Raw genomic sequence first — 22,620 nt, 5'->3', positions numbered from 1 at the left:
AGAGGTGTATTTACTGTAGAAACCTAGTTCCTTGGTGTTGCAGTGCTTCCCTCGGGATCTTGGATCTGGCCATTCTTTGGCTTTAGCAGATGGTCTTGTAGCAGTTTCCACCACCACATCTGCTACAGTAGTCTATCAGAGAGCATCTGTAGGGTTGGAGAGATGGCTCTGTGGGTAAAGTGATTGCTGATCCCCAGCATCTACATGAAAAGCATGGCAGCACTGGTGGAGACAGGCAGATCCATCATTGGCCGGCCAGCCTTGCTGAATTGGTGAGTTCTAGGTTCATTGAGAGACTGTCTTCAAAAAACAGGGTGGAGAACAATGGAGGTTGACCTCTGACCTCTGTGTGCATGTGCACCTAAATGCACACATATACCCACATAACATTCATATTATAGTTAGATGCCAAGTTGTCAAAAAATGCTTTATTTTTATAAGATTTATGAAACTCAAATGTTTATTCATCTTGAAGTGTTTACTTCCTAAAAGAACATGACAGAATATGCCAAGTGATCTTTGTATTTTAAGTTTTGAAGGTGGATAGTCATCCTCATTTTGCAGATGGGAAAAGTGGGGCTCTGAAAATGGCTGTATTAACTTGTATTTCTGACATAGCCCATTCCCTTGGATGCTGAGGCATCATCTTTCTATTGCCTTAGATTGGTGCCTGGGATCTGTCATTGTTACTGCTGAGCATGTAGTGGTTGAGGAGGGAGATTGGAGATGCGGTGGTGATCCTCTTACAGCCAGGGGCCTAGTTACGTTCACCTCAGCCTTCTTACATGACAGAGGTGCACACTGAGCATTCAAGGGTCTTGTCCTAAGACTAGCAACAAACTCAATAGAAGTCTTCATACCAGAGTAAGCTGGGTGTGTCCAGGTGCTTCAGTCTGTAGGAGACCTGAACTAATACACTATGCATTCTTCTCTTTCTAGACTACAAAAAGGAAGCGCGGCTACATTAAAAATAAACTAGTTTTTAAGAAAGGCAAGAAAATCTCTAAGAAGACTGTGTAAACACACTGTTCTGGCCTGACTTGCAGCAGTTGTCCTCGAGAGAACCCGTCTTTGCCTTCAGCTCATGTCCTGTCTCACAGCACCAAGGGTACAGAATCATCGCTGGGCCAGGTCAATGTACAAAATGTTCTGGCAATGCCTCATTTAAAAATTAAATTGATTTATTGAGAACAACTGTTTTCGATTGTAATGTGAAACAAGACAGAGCCGTGCTGTGAGCATCTGGCAGAAGTTTTTTTTTATTATTATTATTGGTACATATTACCCTTCAAATCTGAAAATTTGGACTAATTGCACCAAAGAACCCTCTAATTTGGTCCCTGGCACATGCGTACTTGTCAATTTTTTTTTTTTTTTTTTTTTTTTTTTTTTTTGTCCTTTTACAAGACCTGCATTTTATTTGAATTACCCAAATAGCAATATGTAAGACACAAATGACAGTTGTAACAAGAGCTTCTTGACCAGTAAACAAACTAGCCCAGGTCTGAGAAAGAAGTGTTAGAGGAGAGTCTGCGTCCGTGAACTCTATTTATTTTCCTGCTTCTCCAGTGTGAAGAATGTTTCATCAAATGTCCACGTTGTTGTTCGCTGCCGCCGGAAACAGCTGCTGCTGACGGTGGGCCTCTGTGTAGTTAGCGCCTGGGTAGGTGTTTGTGTTCAGGCATCCACACTGCGGTTAGCAGGTGTTTTCACCAGGTACTTACAGAGCAGATTTCATGCATTGTTCATTCAAGGGCTAAATTTCTATCCTTTGGGAACCATGGCAAGCACACACAGAACGTTGCTGCCTGGGATGGCTTTGTCACCTTAGTACTGGGTCGGCACCGTGTTTTCATGAAGAATAAGGGGAGAGCGCTTAAAGTGGACAGGTATCCAAAGTTCATTTCTGTGACTCTTCAAAATGACAAAGGATTTGTAAACTTTGCCTGGATTTTCCTCATTTTATACCAGTTTTGTTCATCACAATGATTTCTGTTCACTGCTCCATGTTTTTTAATACCTTAAGCATTTGATGAAACACTCTTTAGTGCTATATAGGCATTTTCTTACTTTTATTACAAATGTGACAATTGTCAAAAGATGCACTAAAATATAAATGGAGATTGAACATGTTCATTTTCCAGCTTATAGGCAACTTTATACAGACTTGAAAACTTTATCCAGTTGTTTAGTAAAGTGAGAGAGAAAGGTTTCCTGCCGCAGGAGAACTTTTTATACAACACGCCACTGCTTTTGGTGGGAAAGTACAGAATAGTATGTACCTTTTATGAAGAAACCGTAATTTACAATGTTCTGTGAGAATGTTACTGCTGATTTCCTTTTTCAAGGTGTAGAATATTCTTTGATTTATAGAATTCATTTTTGACCCGGATGATGGTTCTTTTACAGACCAATAAAAAAGGCTGAACATTTTCACAAATAAAGTGTAACTAAATCTGGATTTCTGATACCTTGTCATTTGGGGGATTTTATCTTACTTTGTTGCTTTACAATTCAATGCAGAGAAGTTATTGACCATAAGGGAAATAAAGTTAATTCAAATTTTGTGTTAAGTGTTGTCTTTTGCAGATCTTGTTTTTGAAAGGATCTGCAGAGTGTTCTGATCCCATCTCCCACTGCTCACCTTATGAAGGTTTTAGTCAGTGTGTGGAAAAATAACTTCAACTCAAACCACTTTTTAGAATTTCACCTTTTTACTCAGAATAAATATCCCTCATTATGACTTTTTGGGATCAGGCAAGGGAAGGAAAGAGGAGGTCAGGCTGTGCGGAGTACCCGTTCCCCAGGGCTCCAAGACTGCACAGCCAGGTCTGGAAAGCACACAGTGACAGTCTGGAGCTCACGGTGCTATGGTGGGGGTGTAAGGAGGTGGTAGTTTTACCACAACTGGAGTGTCAGCTGGTGAGCTTATAAGATTGTTCCAAACCTAAATTTATCCCTAGTGTTATCACTAACACAGTTTCACAGTGAAAGTTCAGCATTGTAACCTTGAAGCTTTAGATTGCAGTTACGTGGCAGTGCTTATAGTGTAAACAAGGCAGAATTTGGCTTTCACACTAACATTGTTATCCTACTTAGTGCCTGAGCGATGACCAGGAGGTCAAAGACTGGACAGTGTGAAAGCACCCTCTATACTACGGTGTTTCCATAGCCAAGGAACCCTCTGAGCTATTGCTTCCTGTTTGAAAATGGTTACAGCCTTGGTGGTGTTGCTTGCTGGTTAAATACTTGCCTGGCATATATAGTACACACTAGCCAAAAATGGTGCTGAAGTACACATTTCAGCAGTAAAGTGTAAAGTAAGGCAGTAACGTGCTTGCTATGCAAGCGTGGGGCTCTGAGTTTGATCCTAGCACCCAAGCTGTAACTCAGCTTCTAGGGTCAGGGGAGGAGAAATGGGGATCCCTCAAGCTCTCTGGCCAACTGTTTTAACTGAATTGTTGAGGTTAAGGTTCAGGTTCAGAGAGAGAGGTGGGGTGTGATTGAAGGGGACAGCTGACATTCCCTCTGGCCCCTACACACAAGTACACAGTTTAATACTGTTCAGTGTATCTACAGCATTAGACAACTGATCTTGCATTCTTTTACATCTGGCTGCAGTGGCTGCTGCTTACCATGGTTTTTGTTGGATGTTAGCCTTGCTGCCCTTAACCCCACCGAGGTGGGGAATAGGTGGGCATATAGTTGAGCAGCAGCCTGCGGTTGCTGTGGTAAGACACCATGAGGAAACAAGCTAATGAAGTGCTGTGACTGACTGAAATGAAATGTGTATCTGCCATGGCGAATTACAAAAGGGCAGGCGAATTTATATCCTAGGCTAGGATCAATATAGCAGAGGTTGCTTTCCTGAAACTTCTGTTTCCTCCCAGACACTGCCAGTGGCACATTCTCCATCTTAGCTTTTACAGCAGTGACTGATGGATGCCCTTCTCACCTCAGTATTTTTCTCTAAGCGTGGTTAAATACACCTATTCTTTGAGCTGCATGAGTGGAATCATGGAGTACAGACTTTGCCTAGTCGGCTTTTGTGCAGCATTTGTAAACACAATCTATGTTAGGAACAACTGAAGGATGGTTTTCATCAATATGTAATATTCCCTTTGCGCTGCAGCTTGCTCAAACATACACCTTGATTCTTTTGTTGGTTTGTTGATGGTCATTTGCAAATAATGCCAAGAAGGTAAGACCTCTTGCTGCTTACTGTGTGCATTTCTCTGGCCATTCGCCTACCATTGTATTTTCAGGGCAAGGTGCTTTGTTGCATCCATATCTTCACCAGCCTTTTGCTTATCCTCTCTCCTACCTTCGTTTCCTCTCCTGCCTAGAACTCACTGTGGTCCTCTTGCCTCAGTCTCCCATGCTGAGATCACTAGCCACCACGCCCAGCTCAGGGAGAACAGATAATGACTCCTTATATTTATTTTGTCTTCCTCAGCTCACCCATACGGTGTAGGCCATTTGGAAACGTACTTTCTCAGAGTTGTGTGTTCTGCTTTATGCTGTGTTGTTTTGTCTTTTGAAAATGCATTAGTTTATGTCCATGAAGTATTTTGTCCATGAAGACTTCAGTGTTCATATTGCAGATTATTAGAAATTAATCTTTTTCAATCTTTTGTATGTATATGGCTCTCTGTAGCTTGTTTAAAAACTCTTTTCATCTGCTGGTGAGCTGACTCAATGGGTAAAGGCACCTGCTGCGAAGCCGGAAACCTGAGTTCAGTCCCCAGGATGCACATAATGGAAGGGAGAGAAGAGATTGCTTCAATTTGTCCTCTGATCGCCACATGTCCCCACCCCCACCCCCCAAGACATATACACAGTACATGACAAGCTGTAATACTTTTTAAAAAAATCTTTTCTGAAAACCACAAAGCCAGTGCCTGTTCTGTGTTCCTTTCTAGGAAATTGATGACTTTACCTTTCAGCCTTTTCATCTATCCTGGACTCCCTTGTTGAGTACATTGTGGAATGCCTGTTTGGTGGTGGTGGTGGTGGTGGTGGTGGTGGTGGTGGTGGTGGTGGTGGTGGTGGTGGTGGTGGTGGTGGTTGTGGTTGCATATATACCTGAAGTTTGTAGTTTAGGGACTAGAGAGAGAGAGAGCGGTGGTTCAGAGCGATTGCTGTTTTTGCAAACCCAGCACCCGCACTGGGCAGGTCACAACTGCCTGTAACTGCAGCTCCAGGGGATCTAACGCCCTCTTCTGACCTCTACAGGTACCCACAAACGTACCATAGACACAGGCCCATACACATAAATAAAACTATATATATGCACTTGTATTTTAGCCATGATGGCTCACACTTAAAATCCCAGCACATGGGAGGCTGATGCAGGAGTTTTCAGGTCATCTTCAGCCTCATAGTGAGTTCAAGGCCAACCTTGAACTACATGAGACCCTGCCTCAAAAAAAAGTTTGGTGAATACTGTCCTAAGATTTTAATTTCTACTTGTTAGACTATAGACGCACATTTTTACAGAATGGCATGTACTTGACCTTGTCATCAGCATTCTAGCAGCTATTCAGAGGTCTCGAGTGGTAGGCTTCGTGACTTGCAGTGGATATGTACTTAATTGTTTTGCCCCAGTGCACCAACCAGCTCAGACACGCATCTGGTGCAATACTCCATGGAAACGGCACCATCCTTGTCTTCTTCCTCCTCTCCCTAGGAAAGCTGGTACTCATTTGCTACTGAGTATAATTCCTGCAGGTATCTTTGATCAAATTAAGCAAATTATGAAATCATGGTTTTTGTTTTGAGATGTGTATGTCTTGAACTCATGGCCTTCCTGAATCAGTCTTCTGAATGCTGGGACTACAATCGTGTGCCATGATGATGGTATAAATGTTTAAGATTTATTTTTATCTTTAATTATGTCTTTGTGGGTGTGCTGGATTTTTTTGTCAGTTGACACAGGCTAGAATCACCTAAGAAGAGGAACCTCAACTGAGAAAATGCCTCCATCATCCTGTCATATGAATATGCCTGTGGGTCATTAGTGATTAATGTAGGAGAGCCCAGTCCATTGTATGTAGTACTACTCCTGGGCAGGTGGTCCTGAGTTATCTAAAGAACAAGCCAGTAAACAGCATTCCTCTGCAGTTTGTGCTTCATTTCCTGCCTTGCGTGCCTGTCTTGACTTCCTTCAAAGATAAATCTGACCTGTAAGATAGAATAAGCCTTTCTTTTTGACAGTGTTTTATCACAGCAACAGAGGACAGACTAGGACAGAAAGTGGTGCCAGAGTCGGAAGTGCCTGGGTGCTCAGAGCTTTGGGCTTTTCTGTGAGAACTTGGAAGATAAGAGTGTTGAGCGGAATGCAGATGGAAGCCTGGATTTGAAGAGGGAAGCAGAAACTATCAAGGCTGTCCATGAGTTTTAAGAATCTATCGATTCCTCAGCTGTGATTAACAAGAGACCAGTACCATTAAAGAAACCTTTGCTTTTCTGGGACAGTGGATGCTAGTCAGCTGGGGCTGAAGAATCGTCTATGACTAATAAGAGACCAGCATCAATGAGGTGAAATCTTCTAGGAAGTATGTCCTCAGGGTCAGCATACAGAAGCTGTGTTCCAGAGGAGGCCAAGGCTGTATCTCATGCTGGTAGCCAAACTCAGTAATGTGTAAGAGTCTCCCGTGTGGTACTAGCACTGAAGGCATGAAAGGGTCATGGAGAGCAGCTGAGGCTTAGCACTGGAAGAGGCCACTGGTGATGTTACAGCCTCAGTGGCAGTGGAGATCCCAGGATTGAAGAGGTCATGGAGAGAAGCTGAGGCTTAGCACCATGTAGCACGGTTGGAGTCCCTGAAGAGAAGCCAGGAGACCACTGAAGGTGCTTCCTCAGTTGTAATGGGGACTCCAGCAGACTGGAGATGCCAGGCCCTTGGGGTGACCATCATGAACAGTAGCTGGTGTCAGGTGAAGCCAGCCTGAGCCTACAAGACACCTGCATGTGCTGCTGATGGCAGAACCAGAGAGCTGGGGCTGCCCAAGCTCTTGGGAACCCAGGAGATGATGAGTAAGTCCCAAATGTCAGTCTCTGAGCTCTTTATACAGTTGGATTTGGGTTTTGCTTTGTTCCAGTTATAACTGCTGTGGTTCATCCCTCTTGAAATAAGTATTTAACTTTTTATTTTATAGGAACCCACAGATAAGAGACTCTAAAAGCTTTTTAAATATTTGAATTTTTTAAAGACTGGGACTTTAAGCCATGTGGTAGTGGTGCACTTCTTTAATCGCAGCACTCAGGAGGCAGGTGGATCTCTTAGTTTGAGGCCACCCTGATCTACAGAGCAAGTTCCAGGACAGCCAGGACAACAAAGGGAAACCTGTCTCAATACACACATACACACACACACACACACACACACACACACACACACACACACACGCCCCCCAAAAATGACTGGGACTTTGACATACAGGTCATAGGATAACTTGAGTCAGTTCTCTGCCTTGTCTGTGCAAAGAATCAGACTCGGGCTTGGCCACAAGCACCTTTACCCACTGACGATCTCATCAGCCCTGATACGACTCTGGATTACCCCTGACCCATAGAAATTATTTTTAGCAGTGAGCATATTTTTAAATTATATCTCCTAATTCTCTTCTTTCCACCTTAGTTCAGTGGACACTACCAAAGCTAGTTTGTGTCCCTCAACACTGTCACAATCTCAATCTTACTAGAAAGTGGGACACATTTGGGGCCTGGAGGCTCTTAGATTTGGAGTATCAGGCGTCTGATCTGCTGAGATGGCTTTGGTGAAGGATGGGGACCAAACTGAAGGTCACGTGGTGGCCAGTTGAAAGCTGTGCTCACTGTTAAAAGCCACCATGCATGGCCATGTGGTCCTCCATTGGCAAACATGAGCATCGTCTGGTAACCGCTGAGGGAAAGGCTTTATAAAATGGCCTTCTGGCCCTACAAAGAAAAGCACGGTAACAAACACTGCAGAGGATGAACACTAGTCAGCCTCAGCGATCACCCGAGGAGGGAAACCTCGCTGTGGGCAAACGTGCCAGCTCCTGCCTCCTGGTTGTGTAGCTTCACACTGGATGTGTGCTGCATTGTGTTGATTGTGTGGGATTCAGTTAGTCAGTACCAGTATCTATTCACCAGTCTGTTTCCTCCATTTAACTGGCCCAGTGCTGGAAACTGATTAAAAAGTGATGTTTCTCTATTCTACCGATCAGGGTGTGTGTCCTTAAACAACCCCATCCTGACATTCTTACAAAGTCCTTAAGTCAGCCAGTACAAATTCTGCCTCTGTCCAGTGGCATGCCCTGGACATCTTGGTAAAACAAGGTAATCATCCTCTGCCCCGTATCTGATGGAGGAGCTTGTGTCCAGAATACACTAAGAGCTATTAGGAAGACACACGGGAAATCCTAATGAGGCCTTGATGGAAGAAATCAAAATGGCAAGTAAATGGGACCAAAGGCACAACCCGCCAGGCTCACTAAGTGTTGGAGAGCATACAAAGATGGACTCACACTGACGGGGATGGACCCTGCTGGGCATTAGTGTGATTTGAAGGTATACATACCCTAGTTAGACCACTTGTTCTAGGTTGTCAAAAACAGACAAGATCGGGCCGAGAAGATGGCTCAGCAGTTAAAGGACTTGCTGTAAAAGCCAGACAACCGGGGTTCAGATCCCTAGAATCCATGCAAATGCCACATAGGTGTGGTCAATCACCTGTAACTCCAGCAGCTTTGCCTTCAAGTTCTGGGTTTGATTGAGAAAGCCTGCCCCAAAAGAAAAAGTTGACGAGTGCTTGAAGATTCCCAGCATCAACCTGGGGCTTCTACATGTACATGTACACACACGTACATGCACATGAAAAGACAGAGAAAATGATAGTCGGGCTCATATAAAGAAAAAAAAAGTGTTTTTCTTTATATAAAGGAAAACTATCAAAAATCCAAAACATAATTAGAGCTAAGTAACCAAACAAGAATATGTAGTGCATGCTTATGGCCCGAGTCAGGTAAACAAAATATTTTGTTTCATGTTCTTGTAGCATTCACACAGTAAAAGGAACACTTGCCCAAGGAGCGACGGTAGTCAATGTAGAAGAATTGGAAGGAGTCTCAACTTGGCATGCATAGGGATCTTGGGAAGTCAGGACAACATTCTCTGCTGGACTAGTCGCATCTACAATCATGCATCCTGACGGCAGAACAACCCCCAGCCTTCCTCACTTCTCAAAACTGGACACTGGGAGTTCTGGCCAAAAGCAAGGGTCTACAGGGAGCAGCGAGTGCCAGTCCAAGACGCTGTATTCAGGTGGTGGGAAGTGGTGTCTGGTTTTACTCACCCTTGTCCCGCCTCCAGTGTGGAGCAGCCCAGTCACATTCCTCCACCTAGGAGGCAGCAGAGCAGAGCATGGCTATGCTAAGCTGTTGGGAGCTGCCTGGGGAACTGAGCTCCATTTGCCTGGTGTTCTCTCAGGTAAGGTTGGGTGCGCTATAGAAGGTGCAGGCAGTGCTTATGAGGCTGCCAGGGGTTCGCCAGGTCCATGTCTGAAAAGTGTGGAATTAAGGGGAGGATAATACGGCTTCATAATGTCTGAGAACCTGGAGTGAGATTCTAGGAAATTGAAGATTTAACTCGGGGGGCGGGGGTAATGCCCTTGCTCACAGAGGGCAGAGAGGGTACCAGATGCCCTGCAGCTGGAGCTACCAGCGGTTGTGAGCCACCCCACCTGCTGCTGCTAGGAACTGAACTAGTCAGTGCTCTTGTGAGCCATCTCTCCAGTCCCAGGCAGGACCTGCCAGGCTGCAGGTGGGCCTGGACTAATAGCAGGGGTTAGACCCATCTTCACCCTGCTCATTTAGTGGAGCTTTGCCCTGGTGTGGAGCCACCATCCAGAATCAGTGCAGAACATATTAGGATGGGTATCTGTTTTCAAAAGTTCACTTCACAGGGAAAAATGAGGCATTCAAAGCAAGAAAGCATGGCCTACTTTTGTAGAATTTAATTTTTTGGTATAGTCTTGGATTTTGTAGATAAGATCATGGCATGTACCAAAAGAGAATGTCCTTTCAACTGATCATATCTTGTTCATGCCTAATTGCACTACCTAGAACTTCTGCCAGTGTGTTGTTCGCGGTGGCAAAAGCAGCAGATTCCTACCTCATTCTTGGCCTTGGTAGAAGAGCCTTTCACTTCTCACCTTTGTAATGTGTGCGGGGTCTTTGGATATAAACTTAATGTATTGACTTGTTTTATCATGAAAGGGTACTACTGAATCTTGTCAAATACTTTTTCTGCATGGGTTCAGATGACTGTAGTTTGCCTCTTTATTAATCTGTGGCCTGTGCACCGATAATTTTCATACATTGTGCATTCAACCATCCTTGCCATCTAAGAATAAACCTCAGCAATGTCACGTGCAACCCTTTTAAATAGGCTGGGGAATTTGCTGCATTAGTATTTAAGAAAATTTGAGCCAATATTTATACAGGATGCTAGTCTTTTTTTTTTTTTAATCTGTTCTTGCTTTGGTGTTGGGCATCATCTGGCAAATCAAACCAATCCAGAATGGCTGTTGTAACTCTAAATGTTTGGTAGGATTCATCTTAGAGGCCATCTGGTCCTGGCATTTTTTGGTTGGGAGATTTTAAGTGGCTGATCAAAGCTCCTTACTATTTATAGATCTATTCTAATTTCTTAGTTTATGATTCATTCCTAGTAGGATGTGTTTCTAGAAATTTGTTCTTTCCATCTAGGCATACAGTTCTTCCCAGGGCTGTTGTTTAGAGATGGAGTCTCAAGTATGTTGCTCTGGTTGACCCTAAACATGGTACGCATAATCATTTGCTTATGATTAGAACTGATGATTAGCAGCCCCTAAGTGATGCTGACCTAGGGCTTTTTCAATGTATTTAGAACAGTGTTGGGGACTGAAGACATGGCTCAGTGGTTAAGAGAACATACTGTTCTTGCAAAAACTGGTGGTATTCAATTGCCAGCATCCATGTCTAGCCGCTTGCTCACAATCACTTTCTGGCTCCGCTCCAAGGGATCCACCACCCTCTTCTGACCTCTACAGGCACTGCACTTACGTGCACACACATAATACACATTTTAATATAGCTATTGTTGTTATTAGCAGTATCTAAACGAGAAAAGTTGAGATTACTCAGAGCCACCAATCAGAACTTTGAATCCCTAAAAATAACACACACACCAGACACAAGAGTATTTAATGGAAATATATTTGTCTAATATCTACAAAGTGTCAACAGTTGGTCTTAAGAAAGCAGACAAAAGGCACAAAATTAGTATTACTGCAGAGAAGCATTCATGCTACTGGATTTATAAACATTATTGGAGTGGCACGGTGAAAAATAAATTAAGCACTCAACAGAAATCAAATTGGACTTCCTTTTCTCAATTTTGTTGGTTCTATGTTTGACCTGTGCAAAGGCTGGAGACTGATACTCAGCTGGGACTGAGGGGACTCGGGTGTCCTAGTTACAGTGGCTTTCTTGCATTTTGGGTCAAAATTAAGGGAAAAAAATACACAGACTATTTCTTTTCTTTTCCCAACTAGATATGAGGCAGTGGTGGTCCATGTAGTGTGTGCATGCGTGTATTGAACTTCCAGAGCCCTTTGTCATGACTGTGATTTGTTTTCTGCTGTGCAGAACATAGAGGTTCATGCTTTGGGCATGAGAAGTGTCAGGAAGATGGGCTAAAACTACCAGGGGGCCCTGGCTCTGATTCCTCCAGAGCCACTCACTTCTAGAAGGCTTCCACATCAGCCACCAGTGGCTTCCTGTCCCCTGCCAACAGGAAGGTCCACTTGCTCCTTCCTGAGTGTGGACTTGGATCATAACAATCATCAGCAAAGAGTGGCAACCCCCGCCCTTCTTCCAGGAATGAGCCCCTTTTGCAGACAGGGACTTCAACTGGCCATGCCACGTCAGTCTGCATTGTGACAGGAATTGGGTGAGTGGAAAATACCTTCATAAGTGCAAAACTACCTTGGCAAAGTGAAAAATAGAAAACATCAATCCTCGTGAATACAGAGGAGCTCAAGATGACCCAGTTCAGCCTTGGCGGGTGTGTTGTGTGCACTCAGGCCTCAGCTGGCTCTTGAATCAATCCTCAGGCAGAATTTGGGGTGCATGTTTCACAGTATATAACCCCTCTCTCTGACGTGAATGCTAACAAGAGGGTCAGCAGAGGCCAACAGAGTCTTGATACTGTACCACTTTAATTCCTACAGTCAGGCCTATGGAGGGCAGCACTGCACCTCGCCCATCAGTGTGTCTTCCAGAGGGGGTTGAAGTACACCCAGCCATCACCCTGCAAGAGAAGGGAGGGGGTGTGACATGAGGACCTCACAGCAGCGGACTGAGAAGCAAGGACGCCTCCCACCCAGCCAGCCTGACTCGGAGACCACACAGACTGGCCAAGACCTGAGCCCAACAACTCACATCCAAGCCTATCTTCCTCAACCCTGACACTTTCTGAGCTCATATATTTCTGAGGGTATATTTCTCTTTGCTTAGCTAGGACTATACGCATTTGCTTTTAAAAGAAGTCCCATGGAATAACCAAAATAGAAGCTGTTAAGACCCCTTTTTATCCAGATGACTTGGCAAAAAAGACTTCCAAGGCAGTGGGGCCAGAAGAGAGGCCGATGAGCCAACAGCAGAGAGGAAAGATGATGTGAAAGCCCACCCACCCAATGAGGCTTAGGGCAGGTGTTTGTCACAGTACAATCAGCCACCAGGTGAGGAAAAGACTCAAAAACGATGGCAGAAGGGAAACAAGATGGACGCTAACCGTCCTGGTATCGGGGTGATGTGTCCCCAGCCCTCCTGTTAACAGACATGTTGTTGGCTTTTCTCAAGCCCCAGGGATAGAACTTCAAGAATGAATTTCCACATAAGTCAGGCAAGCTGTCTCAAAGACAGGACTCACCTCAAGGAAGGCTTCAAGGATTTCTATCACCTGAATGAGGCCCCCACACAGGAGACCCTTCAAGGCAGTCTCCCAAGTACCATCAAGTCTGAAGTTCCAGCCCTGAAATGCAGCCTGCCAGCCCCATCTCAGCTCCTGCCTGCTGCTCCTAACCGTAGGTCACCCCTGCCGCACCCAGGCCACAAGGCTGCCCTAGCTCACCCCACAGTCAACAGCCAGACACCATAACCCATCCTCATAGCGGGAGTGAGAGATTAGCAGCACCTGACCCCGTTGATCTGTTCTGATTGGCTCTTGGAATTTAAATTTGTATAAGCCCTTAGCTTCATACAAATACTGTAATCATAAAAACTCTGTCCTGGCTCCTCACAAAGAATCAGTCTATTATCTGGATGGGAGATAGACTCAAGTCTTCCCACTCTCACTAGCCTGCTTCTCCAAGCCACCAGGCTCTGCTGCACACCTGAGGATGACCTTGGGCCTCTGGTGCTCTGCCTGCACCTCCACATCCAGCGGTGGAAGGGGAGCAGCCTATAAACTGAGGTATTCCCCAGACCCCTACTAAACAACCCCATGACACTTTGATACAATCTAGAATCAACCAATGAGGGGCTGTCTATTAGGTAGGCTTGTGGCCCTGTCTGTGCAGAATCATCTTGGTTATATTAAATGGCATGGGAAGACCATGAGATCCTAAACTGCTAGGAGTAGACAAAGTGAGCTATGCATGTGTAAATGCTTACTCCCCAACTCTGACTGCAGATGTGACGAGCCACCTCAAGTGCCTGCCACCTCTACTTGCCCACAGTGATGGCCTGGGACTGTGAGCCAAATAACCCTTTCTCCTCTAAGTTGCTTTTGTCATGGAATTTTATCACAGCCACAGGAGACAAAACTAAGGCTGATCTCAAATGGACGCACAGCATGTTGCATGCTTCCCTGTGGGTTGAGGGCTCTAATGAGCTCTGCTCAGTATGTCCCTTCCATGTGACCCACAGAAGGTCATGCTCTGTGGCAGTACTCAAATGGGGAGGCTTAAAGGCCACCCAGGTGTGGAGAGGGAATAGTGATAGTACAGATCCACAGTCCCCTCCTTGGCCTGAATGAGGGGTTTTTGAATGAAGGCACACTGCAGGGGAAGTGTCAGCTGACGACTTCTTTCCTCAAGATGGCACAAGGTCCCAAGACCTTATCGGGGAAACCCAAATTCCAGCCCACAACCCGAGCCAGAGCCACACTGTCCCTGCTCCATCCAACTATGGCAGCAATAAAAGCTGAGATGCCCTTACTCAGGGCCAGAGCCTGGTAGCCAGACGGTTACCTCCGGAATGAAGTACTTGGGCCGCCATGGTGTGCGAAGGGTCTCCCGTTTCCTCTCCTCCACCCTCTGCTTCTCCTCCAGGCGCCGCTTCTGCTCTGTGGCTGCGTCGATGTCACCAAGCCGCAGGTAGTGGGTGACTTCCTGCCAGAGGTTCCTAGAAAGACAAGTAGTAAAGGAAACCCCTCAGGCTGAGCCAGCTATTGGCATGACAGTGGCCAGGCAGGGAAGGGCATCGAGGCAGCTGTCTGCAAGAATCCAGTCAAGGTGTCCTGAAACACGAGAGCCAGGGGTAGCCCCCGGGCTCCTTGGTCACACATCTGCTGCCTCCACACTACCTGTCCTCATGTTCCTAGTCTCTGGAAAGAGCAGGCATGCACAGCCCTTACCTGGCACCCCTCTGAACATTTTAGAGAAACTCACTTAATCCTCAAGACCCAATGACACAAGTGGCATTTGGCAGAGAAAACTAATGTCAGATGAGTATGAGGAACAGGAAACCTGACTAAGAAAAACCCTGAATGGCAAGCTAGGGGAAGGAGTAGGAAGGGTGCCCCCAAGAGGTGGCCAGAGTAGTGCAGGGTGTGGCGAGAGCGGCATGTCCAGGCCTGCCTCTGTGATCAAAGACGGGACCTTTGCCCAGACGAATACTGGTCTTCAGGGCCTAGATGGGCAGACAGTATCTTCTGGCCACTACTGGGGGTAGTCTGCCAATGGAAATGGCTGGCACCACAGTAGAGCTGAGACAACAAAACAAGTTATGTTGAATGTCCCTCGGGACCTAGCAGGGATGGTGGAGACAGGTGCTTAGAGCAGCTACTCGGCGTCTCAAGTGGACAGTGCGATTTCTCTAGCATTCACTTATATGGTCTTTGGTACTGTTTTTCGAGATGGGGTCTTACGGTGTAAGCCCAGGCTGGTTTCTAAGCTTGGTGTCCTGCCTCAGCTTCCTGAGTGTTAGGTTATAGCAGGCGTGTGCCAGCCACCATGCCCAGCACTGTTTAAAATCATACGGAGAAGGAAAGGCAGCAGCAACCCCTCAAACTCCCGCACTGGGTTCCTTTCCTGCTCTTTGCAGGGTTCTAAGTACCCAGAGGCAGGCAAGGCAGAGTCTGGCAAGGAGCAGCTGAACCTCCTCCTGGGAATGCCCCTCAGAGGCCTGTGGTGGACTGCCTCCTTACCACACCCCTTTCTCTTCCTGCTGCCCCTGCCCAACAGTCTGGGGTGGGAAACATGAGTTCATGACTCCACAGCAGCACAGAGAAGCTGTGTTTGCTATTCACTGCCATGAATGAGTATGACTGGTTTTCAAACCAGTACCCAGGAGTAGGGTACTGCTCCTACAGTCTGGCGAAGGGGCCCTGCTTTGCTTCCACTCAGTAAGCACGTCTCCCATGTAGCTCTATACTCTTCCAGTGCCAGCAAAGCCTTCCACAGCATATACAATTTCCTCTTAGCCCCTCCTGCTAAAGAGCAGACTTAGATTCAAAGAAGGCCTTGACAAACATTGTCCATGAGGGGCCAGCTAGTAAGTCTTAATGGGTCTTGGTTGCAGCTAAGCTCAGCTGTTGCAGCAGGAGGGCAGTCATAAACAGCTTGTCAACTATGTGCTGCTATGAATGAGCATGGCTGGTTTTCAATAAAACTTTATTTAAAAAAAAATCAGCTGGGGAGGGGCAGCAAGATGGCTCAGTGGGCAAGGGCACTTGCACCAAGCCTGACCACCTAAGTTGGATGCTAAGAGCTCACATGGTGGAAGGAGAGCTATGTTTTGATCTCCACATGAACACGGTAGCACATACATGCCCATACACAAAAATGTAAATGGAGGAGAAAAAACAAACTTTTTTTTATAAATTTGCTGTATGCTTGTCATTTTCAGTGACCACATGATCTGATATACTAATTAAGTGGATATTTCATAATTTACTTAATCATTTTCCAAATGCTAGGCAAGTAGGTGGTTTCTCTTTCTTGAATTGTTTTCTCAAAATAAAAATAAACTCGTGTTTGAATCATTAGTGTATGTAATAATTTTCCATGTCAATGGATAGATTCCCTAGAAATAGAATGCAAGATTAAAGTGAGCTCATGTGTTGAAATCTAGTGGTCCCTAAGCCGTATGTGCTTCTACCACGAGCATGGGACGTGTGGAGTTGGTTCCCTACCTGAGCCAGCACTCAATAGTTTAAAAATAACATTGCTCGTCTGTCAAAAAGAGAAAAAAAAGAAAACTCTCACCGCTTCCCTGCATAGTTCTTTCAATTACCAGCAACTCTGTGATTAATTTGCAGTCGGCCAATAATATGGCAGTTGGGTTGACAAGCTTTTCCAGGACAGTGGATGACAGTCCACTCTCTAACCGCAGAACCGCCCAACTGACAGCTACATGGGTCTGTCCCCAGTGGACCCAGCAGGGGAAATTCAAACAACTGGAGAAAGCCACAATGGTCCTTTGCCATTGGCTGTGCTGCTGAAGTTTCCCATGGGTCCCCCAGTGAAGGCTGGGGCAGCCGAGCTGGGCAGGCGTACCTGGACTCCATGGGCCCCTGCTTCTCCAGAGGCCTGAGCTTCTTAGGGTACACAGGCAGGGCAGTCGTGTCAATGACTTTGGTCTCCCCGTTGCTGTAGGTGAACTCCAAGGTGCCGTTCCATTCCCCGTGCGCTTTGCAGACGATCGTGTTGGTTGGGTTGTGTTTCACTTCAGCTGTGACCCTGAATTCATGAACGAGTCAAATGAAGCAAAAGGGAACTCCAGTTCAGAGACTTGTAGGTGGCTTAGGGAGAAGGGATTATTTTGCAGCTTGGCTCAAAGACTGGGTCTTTTAAAAAGGTGCGGTATTCTTGATGAGAACAAGAAAAGGTGAGTGGGTGTGTCGGCCCATGCCTGTAACCCCTAGCAATTAGGAAACTGAGGCCAGCCAGGGCTAGGTGGATAGACCAAAAAAAAAAAAAAAAAAAGAACATGGAAGAGAGGGAGAAAAGGAAAGAAAAAAAAGGGCAAAACACAAACTCAAAATCAGTAACAGTGGTCAGAACCCACATCACTGTCCTGATAGACTCTCAAAGCAGTTATATACAACGCTGTCCGTCACAAGGATGAGCCAACAGGAAAGTGAAAATATACTCTCCTCCCCAAAGAGCATCTCCGAGTGCTACAATCTGACCACAGGAGGAGGAGGGAGGAGGAGGAGGAGGAGGAGGAGGAGGAGAAACTTTTCATCCTTAAATAAGCCCTTCGGTTCTATGCCAAGCATGGCAGTGTATGTCTGTAAATCACAGCATTTGGGGCAGGACCAGGAGGACTGCAAATTTAAGGCCAGTCTAAGCTCTATGGTAACTTGTCTCAAAAATAAAATAAAGCTAAAGCAAACAATTCAATCACTACAAGGTCAGTTCTGTATGGGGATGAAGCCTGGGCTGCTCACACCCCTCAGAGTCCATACAGCTACCCAGCACCCACACCTTCCTGATGAAGGCCAAGCCAAACCTGGTTTCATGGCACCACCTGCCAGCTTCAAACTTTCTTTAGAAGACCCCATGGAGAACTGTGAGGTGGTTCACCAGGTACAGGTGCTAGCCATGCCAGCCTAGCAACCTGAATTAGGTCCCCAGAACCCATGAAAAGGTGGAAGGTGAAAACCACCTCCACGAAGCTGTCCTCTGACCTCCACATGAACACCATGCCACTCTTCACCCGCCCCTGCCGCCCCCACATGTGTATGCATACACACAATAATGATAATAAATGGCCCATGGAGACTACCAGTCCTCTGCCTGACCTGGAGAACCCAGGGCTCTGTGTCTGAGTGAGAGGAAATGCCCCTGGAGCCCAGTCCTCAGGACCCAATGGTCCAGCTTGTGCTGTTTCCAGTTTGCTTTTCCTATTTTTTATTTATTTATTTTAACTACATGTAGTGGGGAGAAGTGTGTACATGCTGGGTATGGATGTCTGTGGAGGTCAAAGGCATCAGATTGCTCGAAGATGGAGCTATAGGTCGTTGTGGCCATCCAGTGTGGGAACTGAACTCTGGTTCTCAGCAAGAACAGTAAGTATTCTTAGCCTCTGAGCTATCTCCGGACCAAGTTTCCAGTTTTCAAGTGCAGGCATGGAAGCCACCTCTCTTGGCCTAGGAATCATTCAGGTTCCTAGTGGACAAGCCTGCTGGTGCAAAGTATGAGTGGTGTGCTGGCCAACGCTGCACAATGGGCCCCTGTGGGAAACAAACAGCTGCTTGCTTTTGATACTAGTTCTATTGTCTTTCAACCGACAGCCTGAGACCTGAATGCTGGCAAGAAACACCCCCAGTCAGCGTCAGCTCCAGCGTACCGCTGAGGGTGTCTGCGTGTGTCCCCAAGCTAATTACAGCAAAGTCCAACAAACAGCAGCTTGGGGATTGAGATCAGCACAATGGTAGGCTTGCTCCAGTCAGGGCATTAGAACAAGGCTGTCCTTCCTCCAATGGTGACCTCTCCTTCAGTTCAAGTACTGGTTTCCCAGCTTCTAAGGAGAGACATAGTCTGTGGCTTGGATGTCCAGGACTCCAGGAGCTGAGAAATGGGGACCACCACAATACCTGTGCCTGCAGAGCACCACACTATAAAGTGAGGGGCTAAAAGGCCAGTTTCCTCTAGGTGTCTTCTGCATTACCACAGATTGCCCATAAATGATAACTAGGGAGGGCCCCAAAGCCTACCCATGAAGTGGGGGGAAGGGGTGCCTTTCAAACAAGAAGAACTGCTCACTATCCTGATGGTCGACTCATCTACTGGAATGCCATCTTTTTTTAGGATAGAGAGCGCTGGGGGGTTGAACCCAGGTCTTTGTGCATGTCAGGCAAACACTCTACCAGTGAGGTGTGCCCCCAGCCCTTCGCTTTTGGAGACAGGGCCTCACTATATTATCTGAGCTAGCCTGGAGTTTGCTGTGTAGCCCAGGCTGGACCAGAACTTGAGATTTTCTTGGCTCTGCCTCCAGAGGACTGTGCTTCTAGATAAGAGGCATTATGCCTATCTAGAACTCAATCTACTTTTTTTAGGTGACAAGATCTCATGTATCTCAAGCAAGCCTCACTAAGTATCCAAGGATGACCTTGAACTTCTGATTCTCCTGCTTTTGCCTCCCCAATGCTGGGATTACAGGTGTGCCCACCATCTAACTTCTTCTGAAAGGATGAGGGGACTCAGGCACAAAGAGATAGACAGCCAGAGTCCTGGCCACTTCCTACCTGTGGACCTTCCCACCGTAGAAGGGCTTCGTGTGGAATGTCACGGTGGCAGAGTACCCGGTCTTGGCACAATTGATGTTGACCTTCCCTCCAAGCTCCACCCATGGGACAGTGAGGATAGAGCGGGCGTAGGCACTGGGCAGCGTGAAGACGTATTCTTCCCCATGGTCCAGGAGCCGAAGTACACCTCCAGGAGAGAGGGTGAGTCAGACCAGCAAGAACAGGCAGAGAGCATGAAGGATGGGAACACCCAGGGGGCAGACCCAAGAGGGTCCTGTAACAAATGCCATGCCTCCTTCCTCAACAGAGCTCTCTGTTCTTTGCCCTGTGTTCCACTCTCTGCACCATGCAGAGCTCTGGAAAACACCACAAGCAAAGTAGACCTGCTCTTTGTCATCCGAGTGGACATTCATCACTGAGCAAAGACACCATTGTGCCTGGGATCAAGGCAGTAGGAAAGAGGTGGCCAGTACCAACGAGGCCCCTATCAGGACAAATTCACCTAGAAAAGGAAGGTGCCTCAAGGAAGGGGCATTTGAGCTAGGTATAAGACAAAACAGGTGCACAGACCTGCATATGCAGTTCCCTGTGGTGACAAGACCAAGGAAAGGGCCTGTGTGAGGGGAGAGTGGTGTGCAGAGGTGTGGAGGCTGAGCAGAGAACCAAGGAATGGAAAGGCTCCAGTCTTGCTCCAGGGCTGCTGGAGTGAGGGGACCCCATGAACAAGCACCTGGCCCTACATATATCTCCCTGCTCCCCTTCAGCATTGAGACAAGGGCACCCACCATCAAGGGTACCATGAACCTCCACAGATGACCGCTCTGTTCGTTAACTAGATATACATGACCAGAAGTGGCTTGTGATGCTCCCTTCCAAGGCTCCTGCTTCCCCAACCAGCACGAGCAAGGACTGCAGCCAACGGTCCCTATGAGGACTGAGTGGTCACCGGACTCCTGAGAACTTTGTAGGGTGCCCTCCAAGGCCTCACAGCATCCCATGAGACAGTGAGGGTCATGGTCTTAGTGTACACAGGGGACAACTGATGCTAAGGGACACTGCCAATCCTGGTTTCTCTCCTGAAACAAAGCTCTAGAGGGGAGAGAAGTCGAGGATGGGGAGTGGGGGAGGGAGAAGAAAGAATGAACGTGCACATGGGGGCGGGGTAGATGGGACACAGGTCTGGAGTACAGTGAAGAGAGCGTGACATCAGCTCTCATTCATGTACCCCGCAGTTCCTGGAGCTATAGTGCACACAACACACTCTAGGCTCCCAGCTAAAACCATGAGGGTCTGAGCTCCTGCCCATGGACCAAGTGTCCACTTCTGTGAACCCATGGGGCCATACCAGTGTAGACCACCAAGCTTGGAGGGAGGCTCACCCACAGCGCCTGCGTGGAAATGGAAACAAGTGAGGACTGAGGACAGCTCTGTGGGTTCACAGCCTCGTGGGCATAGCAGGAGGTCTGATACTGTACCTAATCCCACCTCTGGCCAGGAATACAATTGAGGACACTTAATTCACATAGTAAATCAGCCTTCTTCCATCCTACCCAAAACACGCACGGTCAGAACACACTGGCTTCCTCCCAGCACCTTTTCCAGCTCGTTACAGCACTGGACTCTACTAACTACTGTCCTGAAAGAAACTCAGGCTCCCGTGTTCTTACTATGACCTTGACGTTCCTTCTGTACCTCAGAGAGACAACCCCACCACCCCGCCCATGGCCCGATGCCCCATCATCCCATCCACGCACTTCCTAGGGGAATTAGACATGACACTCACATTATCATGGCTTCTGACTAGGGCCTTGCAGAAGGATCTAGCCTGAACATGTCTCAAAGCCTACTTTTGTGGAAGACTTTCACAAACTGGGCAGCTTGAGAAGACAAAAGGCAGGAGCTGGCAGGTTGAAAAGAGAGATCACAGGGTGTGGTGGCCCACACCTGTCATCCAGAGGCTGAGGCCAGAGGATAGAGAACACTAGGGCTACCTGGGTGACACAGTGAAACCTGACCCCGTCTCAAAGAAAAAGGAAGAAAGCCACCAGGATGGTCCTGTCAGTCTCGGTTCTAAGTTCCTTGATTCCTCAAGCTTCAGCCACATCCCCAGCGAGGAGTTCTGGCAGGGAAGAGGCCCCTGGGACTCTGGAAGGATCTTCCAGTCACTTCCAGGCCTCCGTACACACTGCAGGTTTAATGGCTGCTCGCTGGTTTTGAGGGTTAGTTTCCATTGTCGGCCCCATTAAGAATCACTTAGAAGGGAGTCTCGGGGAGGAGTTGTCTAGACAGGCTGGCCTGGGGGTGCACCTGTGAGGGGTTTTAATTGGGTTCACTGAAGTGGGCAGGGCCATCCTGAATGCGACACAGGGTCATGCCACAGTTGCAGTCCTGGGTTGAATAAAAAGAGGAAATTGAGGTGAGCGCCAGTGTGCCTCTGCTGCTCTCTTCTGAGGGAGATACAGTGTGACCAGTTCTCTCCAGCTCCTGCTGTGGCTTTCCTGCCATGATGGACTGTCACCTGGAACTGTGAGCCAGACAAACTTCTCCCTTAAGTTGCTTTTGTATTTTACTACAGCAACAGTGAAGGAAACGAAGACAGTCACCCCCTTCCCGGTGGCCACCGTGTCCCCCGCACCCTCAAAATGGCGTCTGCTGTGGTTCCACTTCAGGTTTAAACCTGCCCGTCCTTAACCAACACCTGGATACTCGCCTGCTGGAGCCCACACCAAGGGCAGTGCCAGTCACCTGTCAGATGGATGGATGGCTGAACGGAGAAGAAAGCCTTTCTAGAGACCATTATCAATGAGGAGGTAAACAGGCCTGCGACCTAGGGCAGGGACTTCTCTAGAAAACACCTGTATTTCATCTACAAAGAGCTGATTATGCTGGGCATCATGGTGCAGGCCTCTAGTCCCAGCACTTGGGAGGCAGAGGCAGGAGGATCACTGCAAGGGCAAGGCCAGCCTGGGTTAAATAATGAGTTACAGGACTGTGGAAAGAACCTCTGTTTTAAAAAATAAAACAACAAAACAGCTAAAGAACTTGTTCTGTGGGGAATTTAGAATAAGTAATAAAATCAAATAGACTACCCCAACACCAATTTTTCTAATTCAT

General features: G+C 47.0%; 2 protein-coding genes across 3 annotated transcripts in view; one reads left to right on the top strand and one right to left on the bottom strand.

Annotated features, from left to right (window-relative positions):
* Stt3b (STT3 oligosaccharyltransferase complex catalytic subunit B) overlaps positions 1-2,567 on the top strand; it is a 79,101-nt gene extending 76,534 nt beyond the window's left edge. Inside the window, exon 16 of the mRNA XM_052723492.1 lies at positions 940-2,567. Within this exon, the coding sequence (XP_052579452.1) occupies positions 940-1,020 (81 nt within the window). The 3' untranslated portion in view covers positions 1,021-2,567. The remainder of the gene's footprint in view (positions 1-939) is intronic.
* Positions 2,568-11,225: 8,658 nt separating this feature from the next.
* The window catches only part of Osbpl10 (oxysterol binding protein like 10), a 248,742-nt gene continuing 237,347 nt past the window's right edge, over positions 11,226-22,620 (bottom strand). For both annotated transcript variants that reach the window (XM_052723469.1, XM_052723478.1), the window contains 4 exons: positions 19,507-19,693; positions 16,811-16,993; positions 14,282-14,435; positions 11,226-12,339 (listed from right to left, as the gene is read on the bottom strand). In XM_052723469.1, the coding sequence (XP_052579429.1) occupies positions 12,295-12,339; positions 14,282-14,435; positions 16,811-16,993; positions 19,507-19,693 (569 nt within the window). In that variant the 3' untranslated portion in view covers positions 11,226-12,294. The remainder of the gene's footprint in view (positions 12,340-14,281; positions 14,436-16,810; positions 16,994-19,506; positions 19,694-22,620) is intronic.

Source organism: Peromyscus californicus, unplaced genomic scaffold (genome assembly GCF_007827085.1).
Source record: "Peromyscus californicus insignis strain IS unplaced genomic scaffold, ASM782708v3 Scaffold_11__1_contigs__length_118956290, whole genome shotgun sequence".
Classification (NCBI taxonomy): Eukaryota; Metazoa; Chordata; class Mammalia; order Rodentia; family Cricetidae; genus Peromyscus; species Peromyscus californicus.
This window is presented reverse-complemented; position numbering and strand designations above follow the sequence as displayed.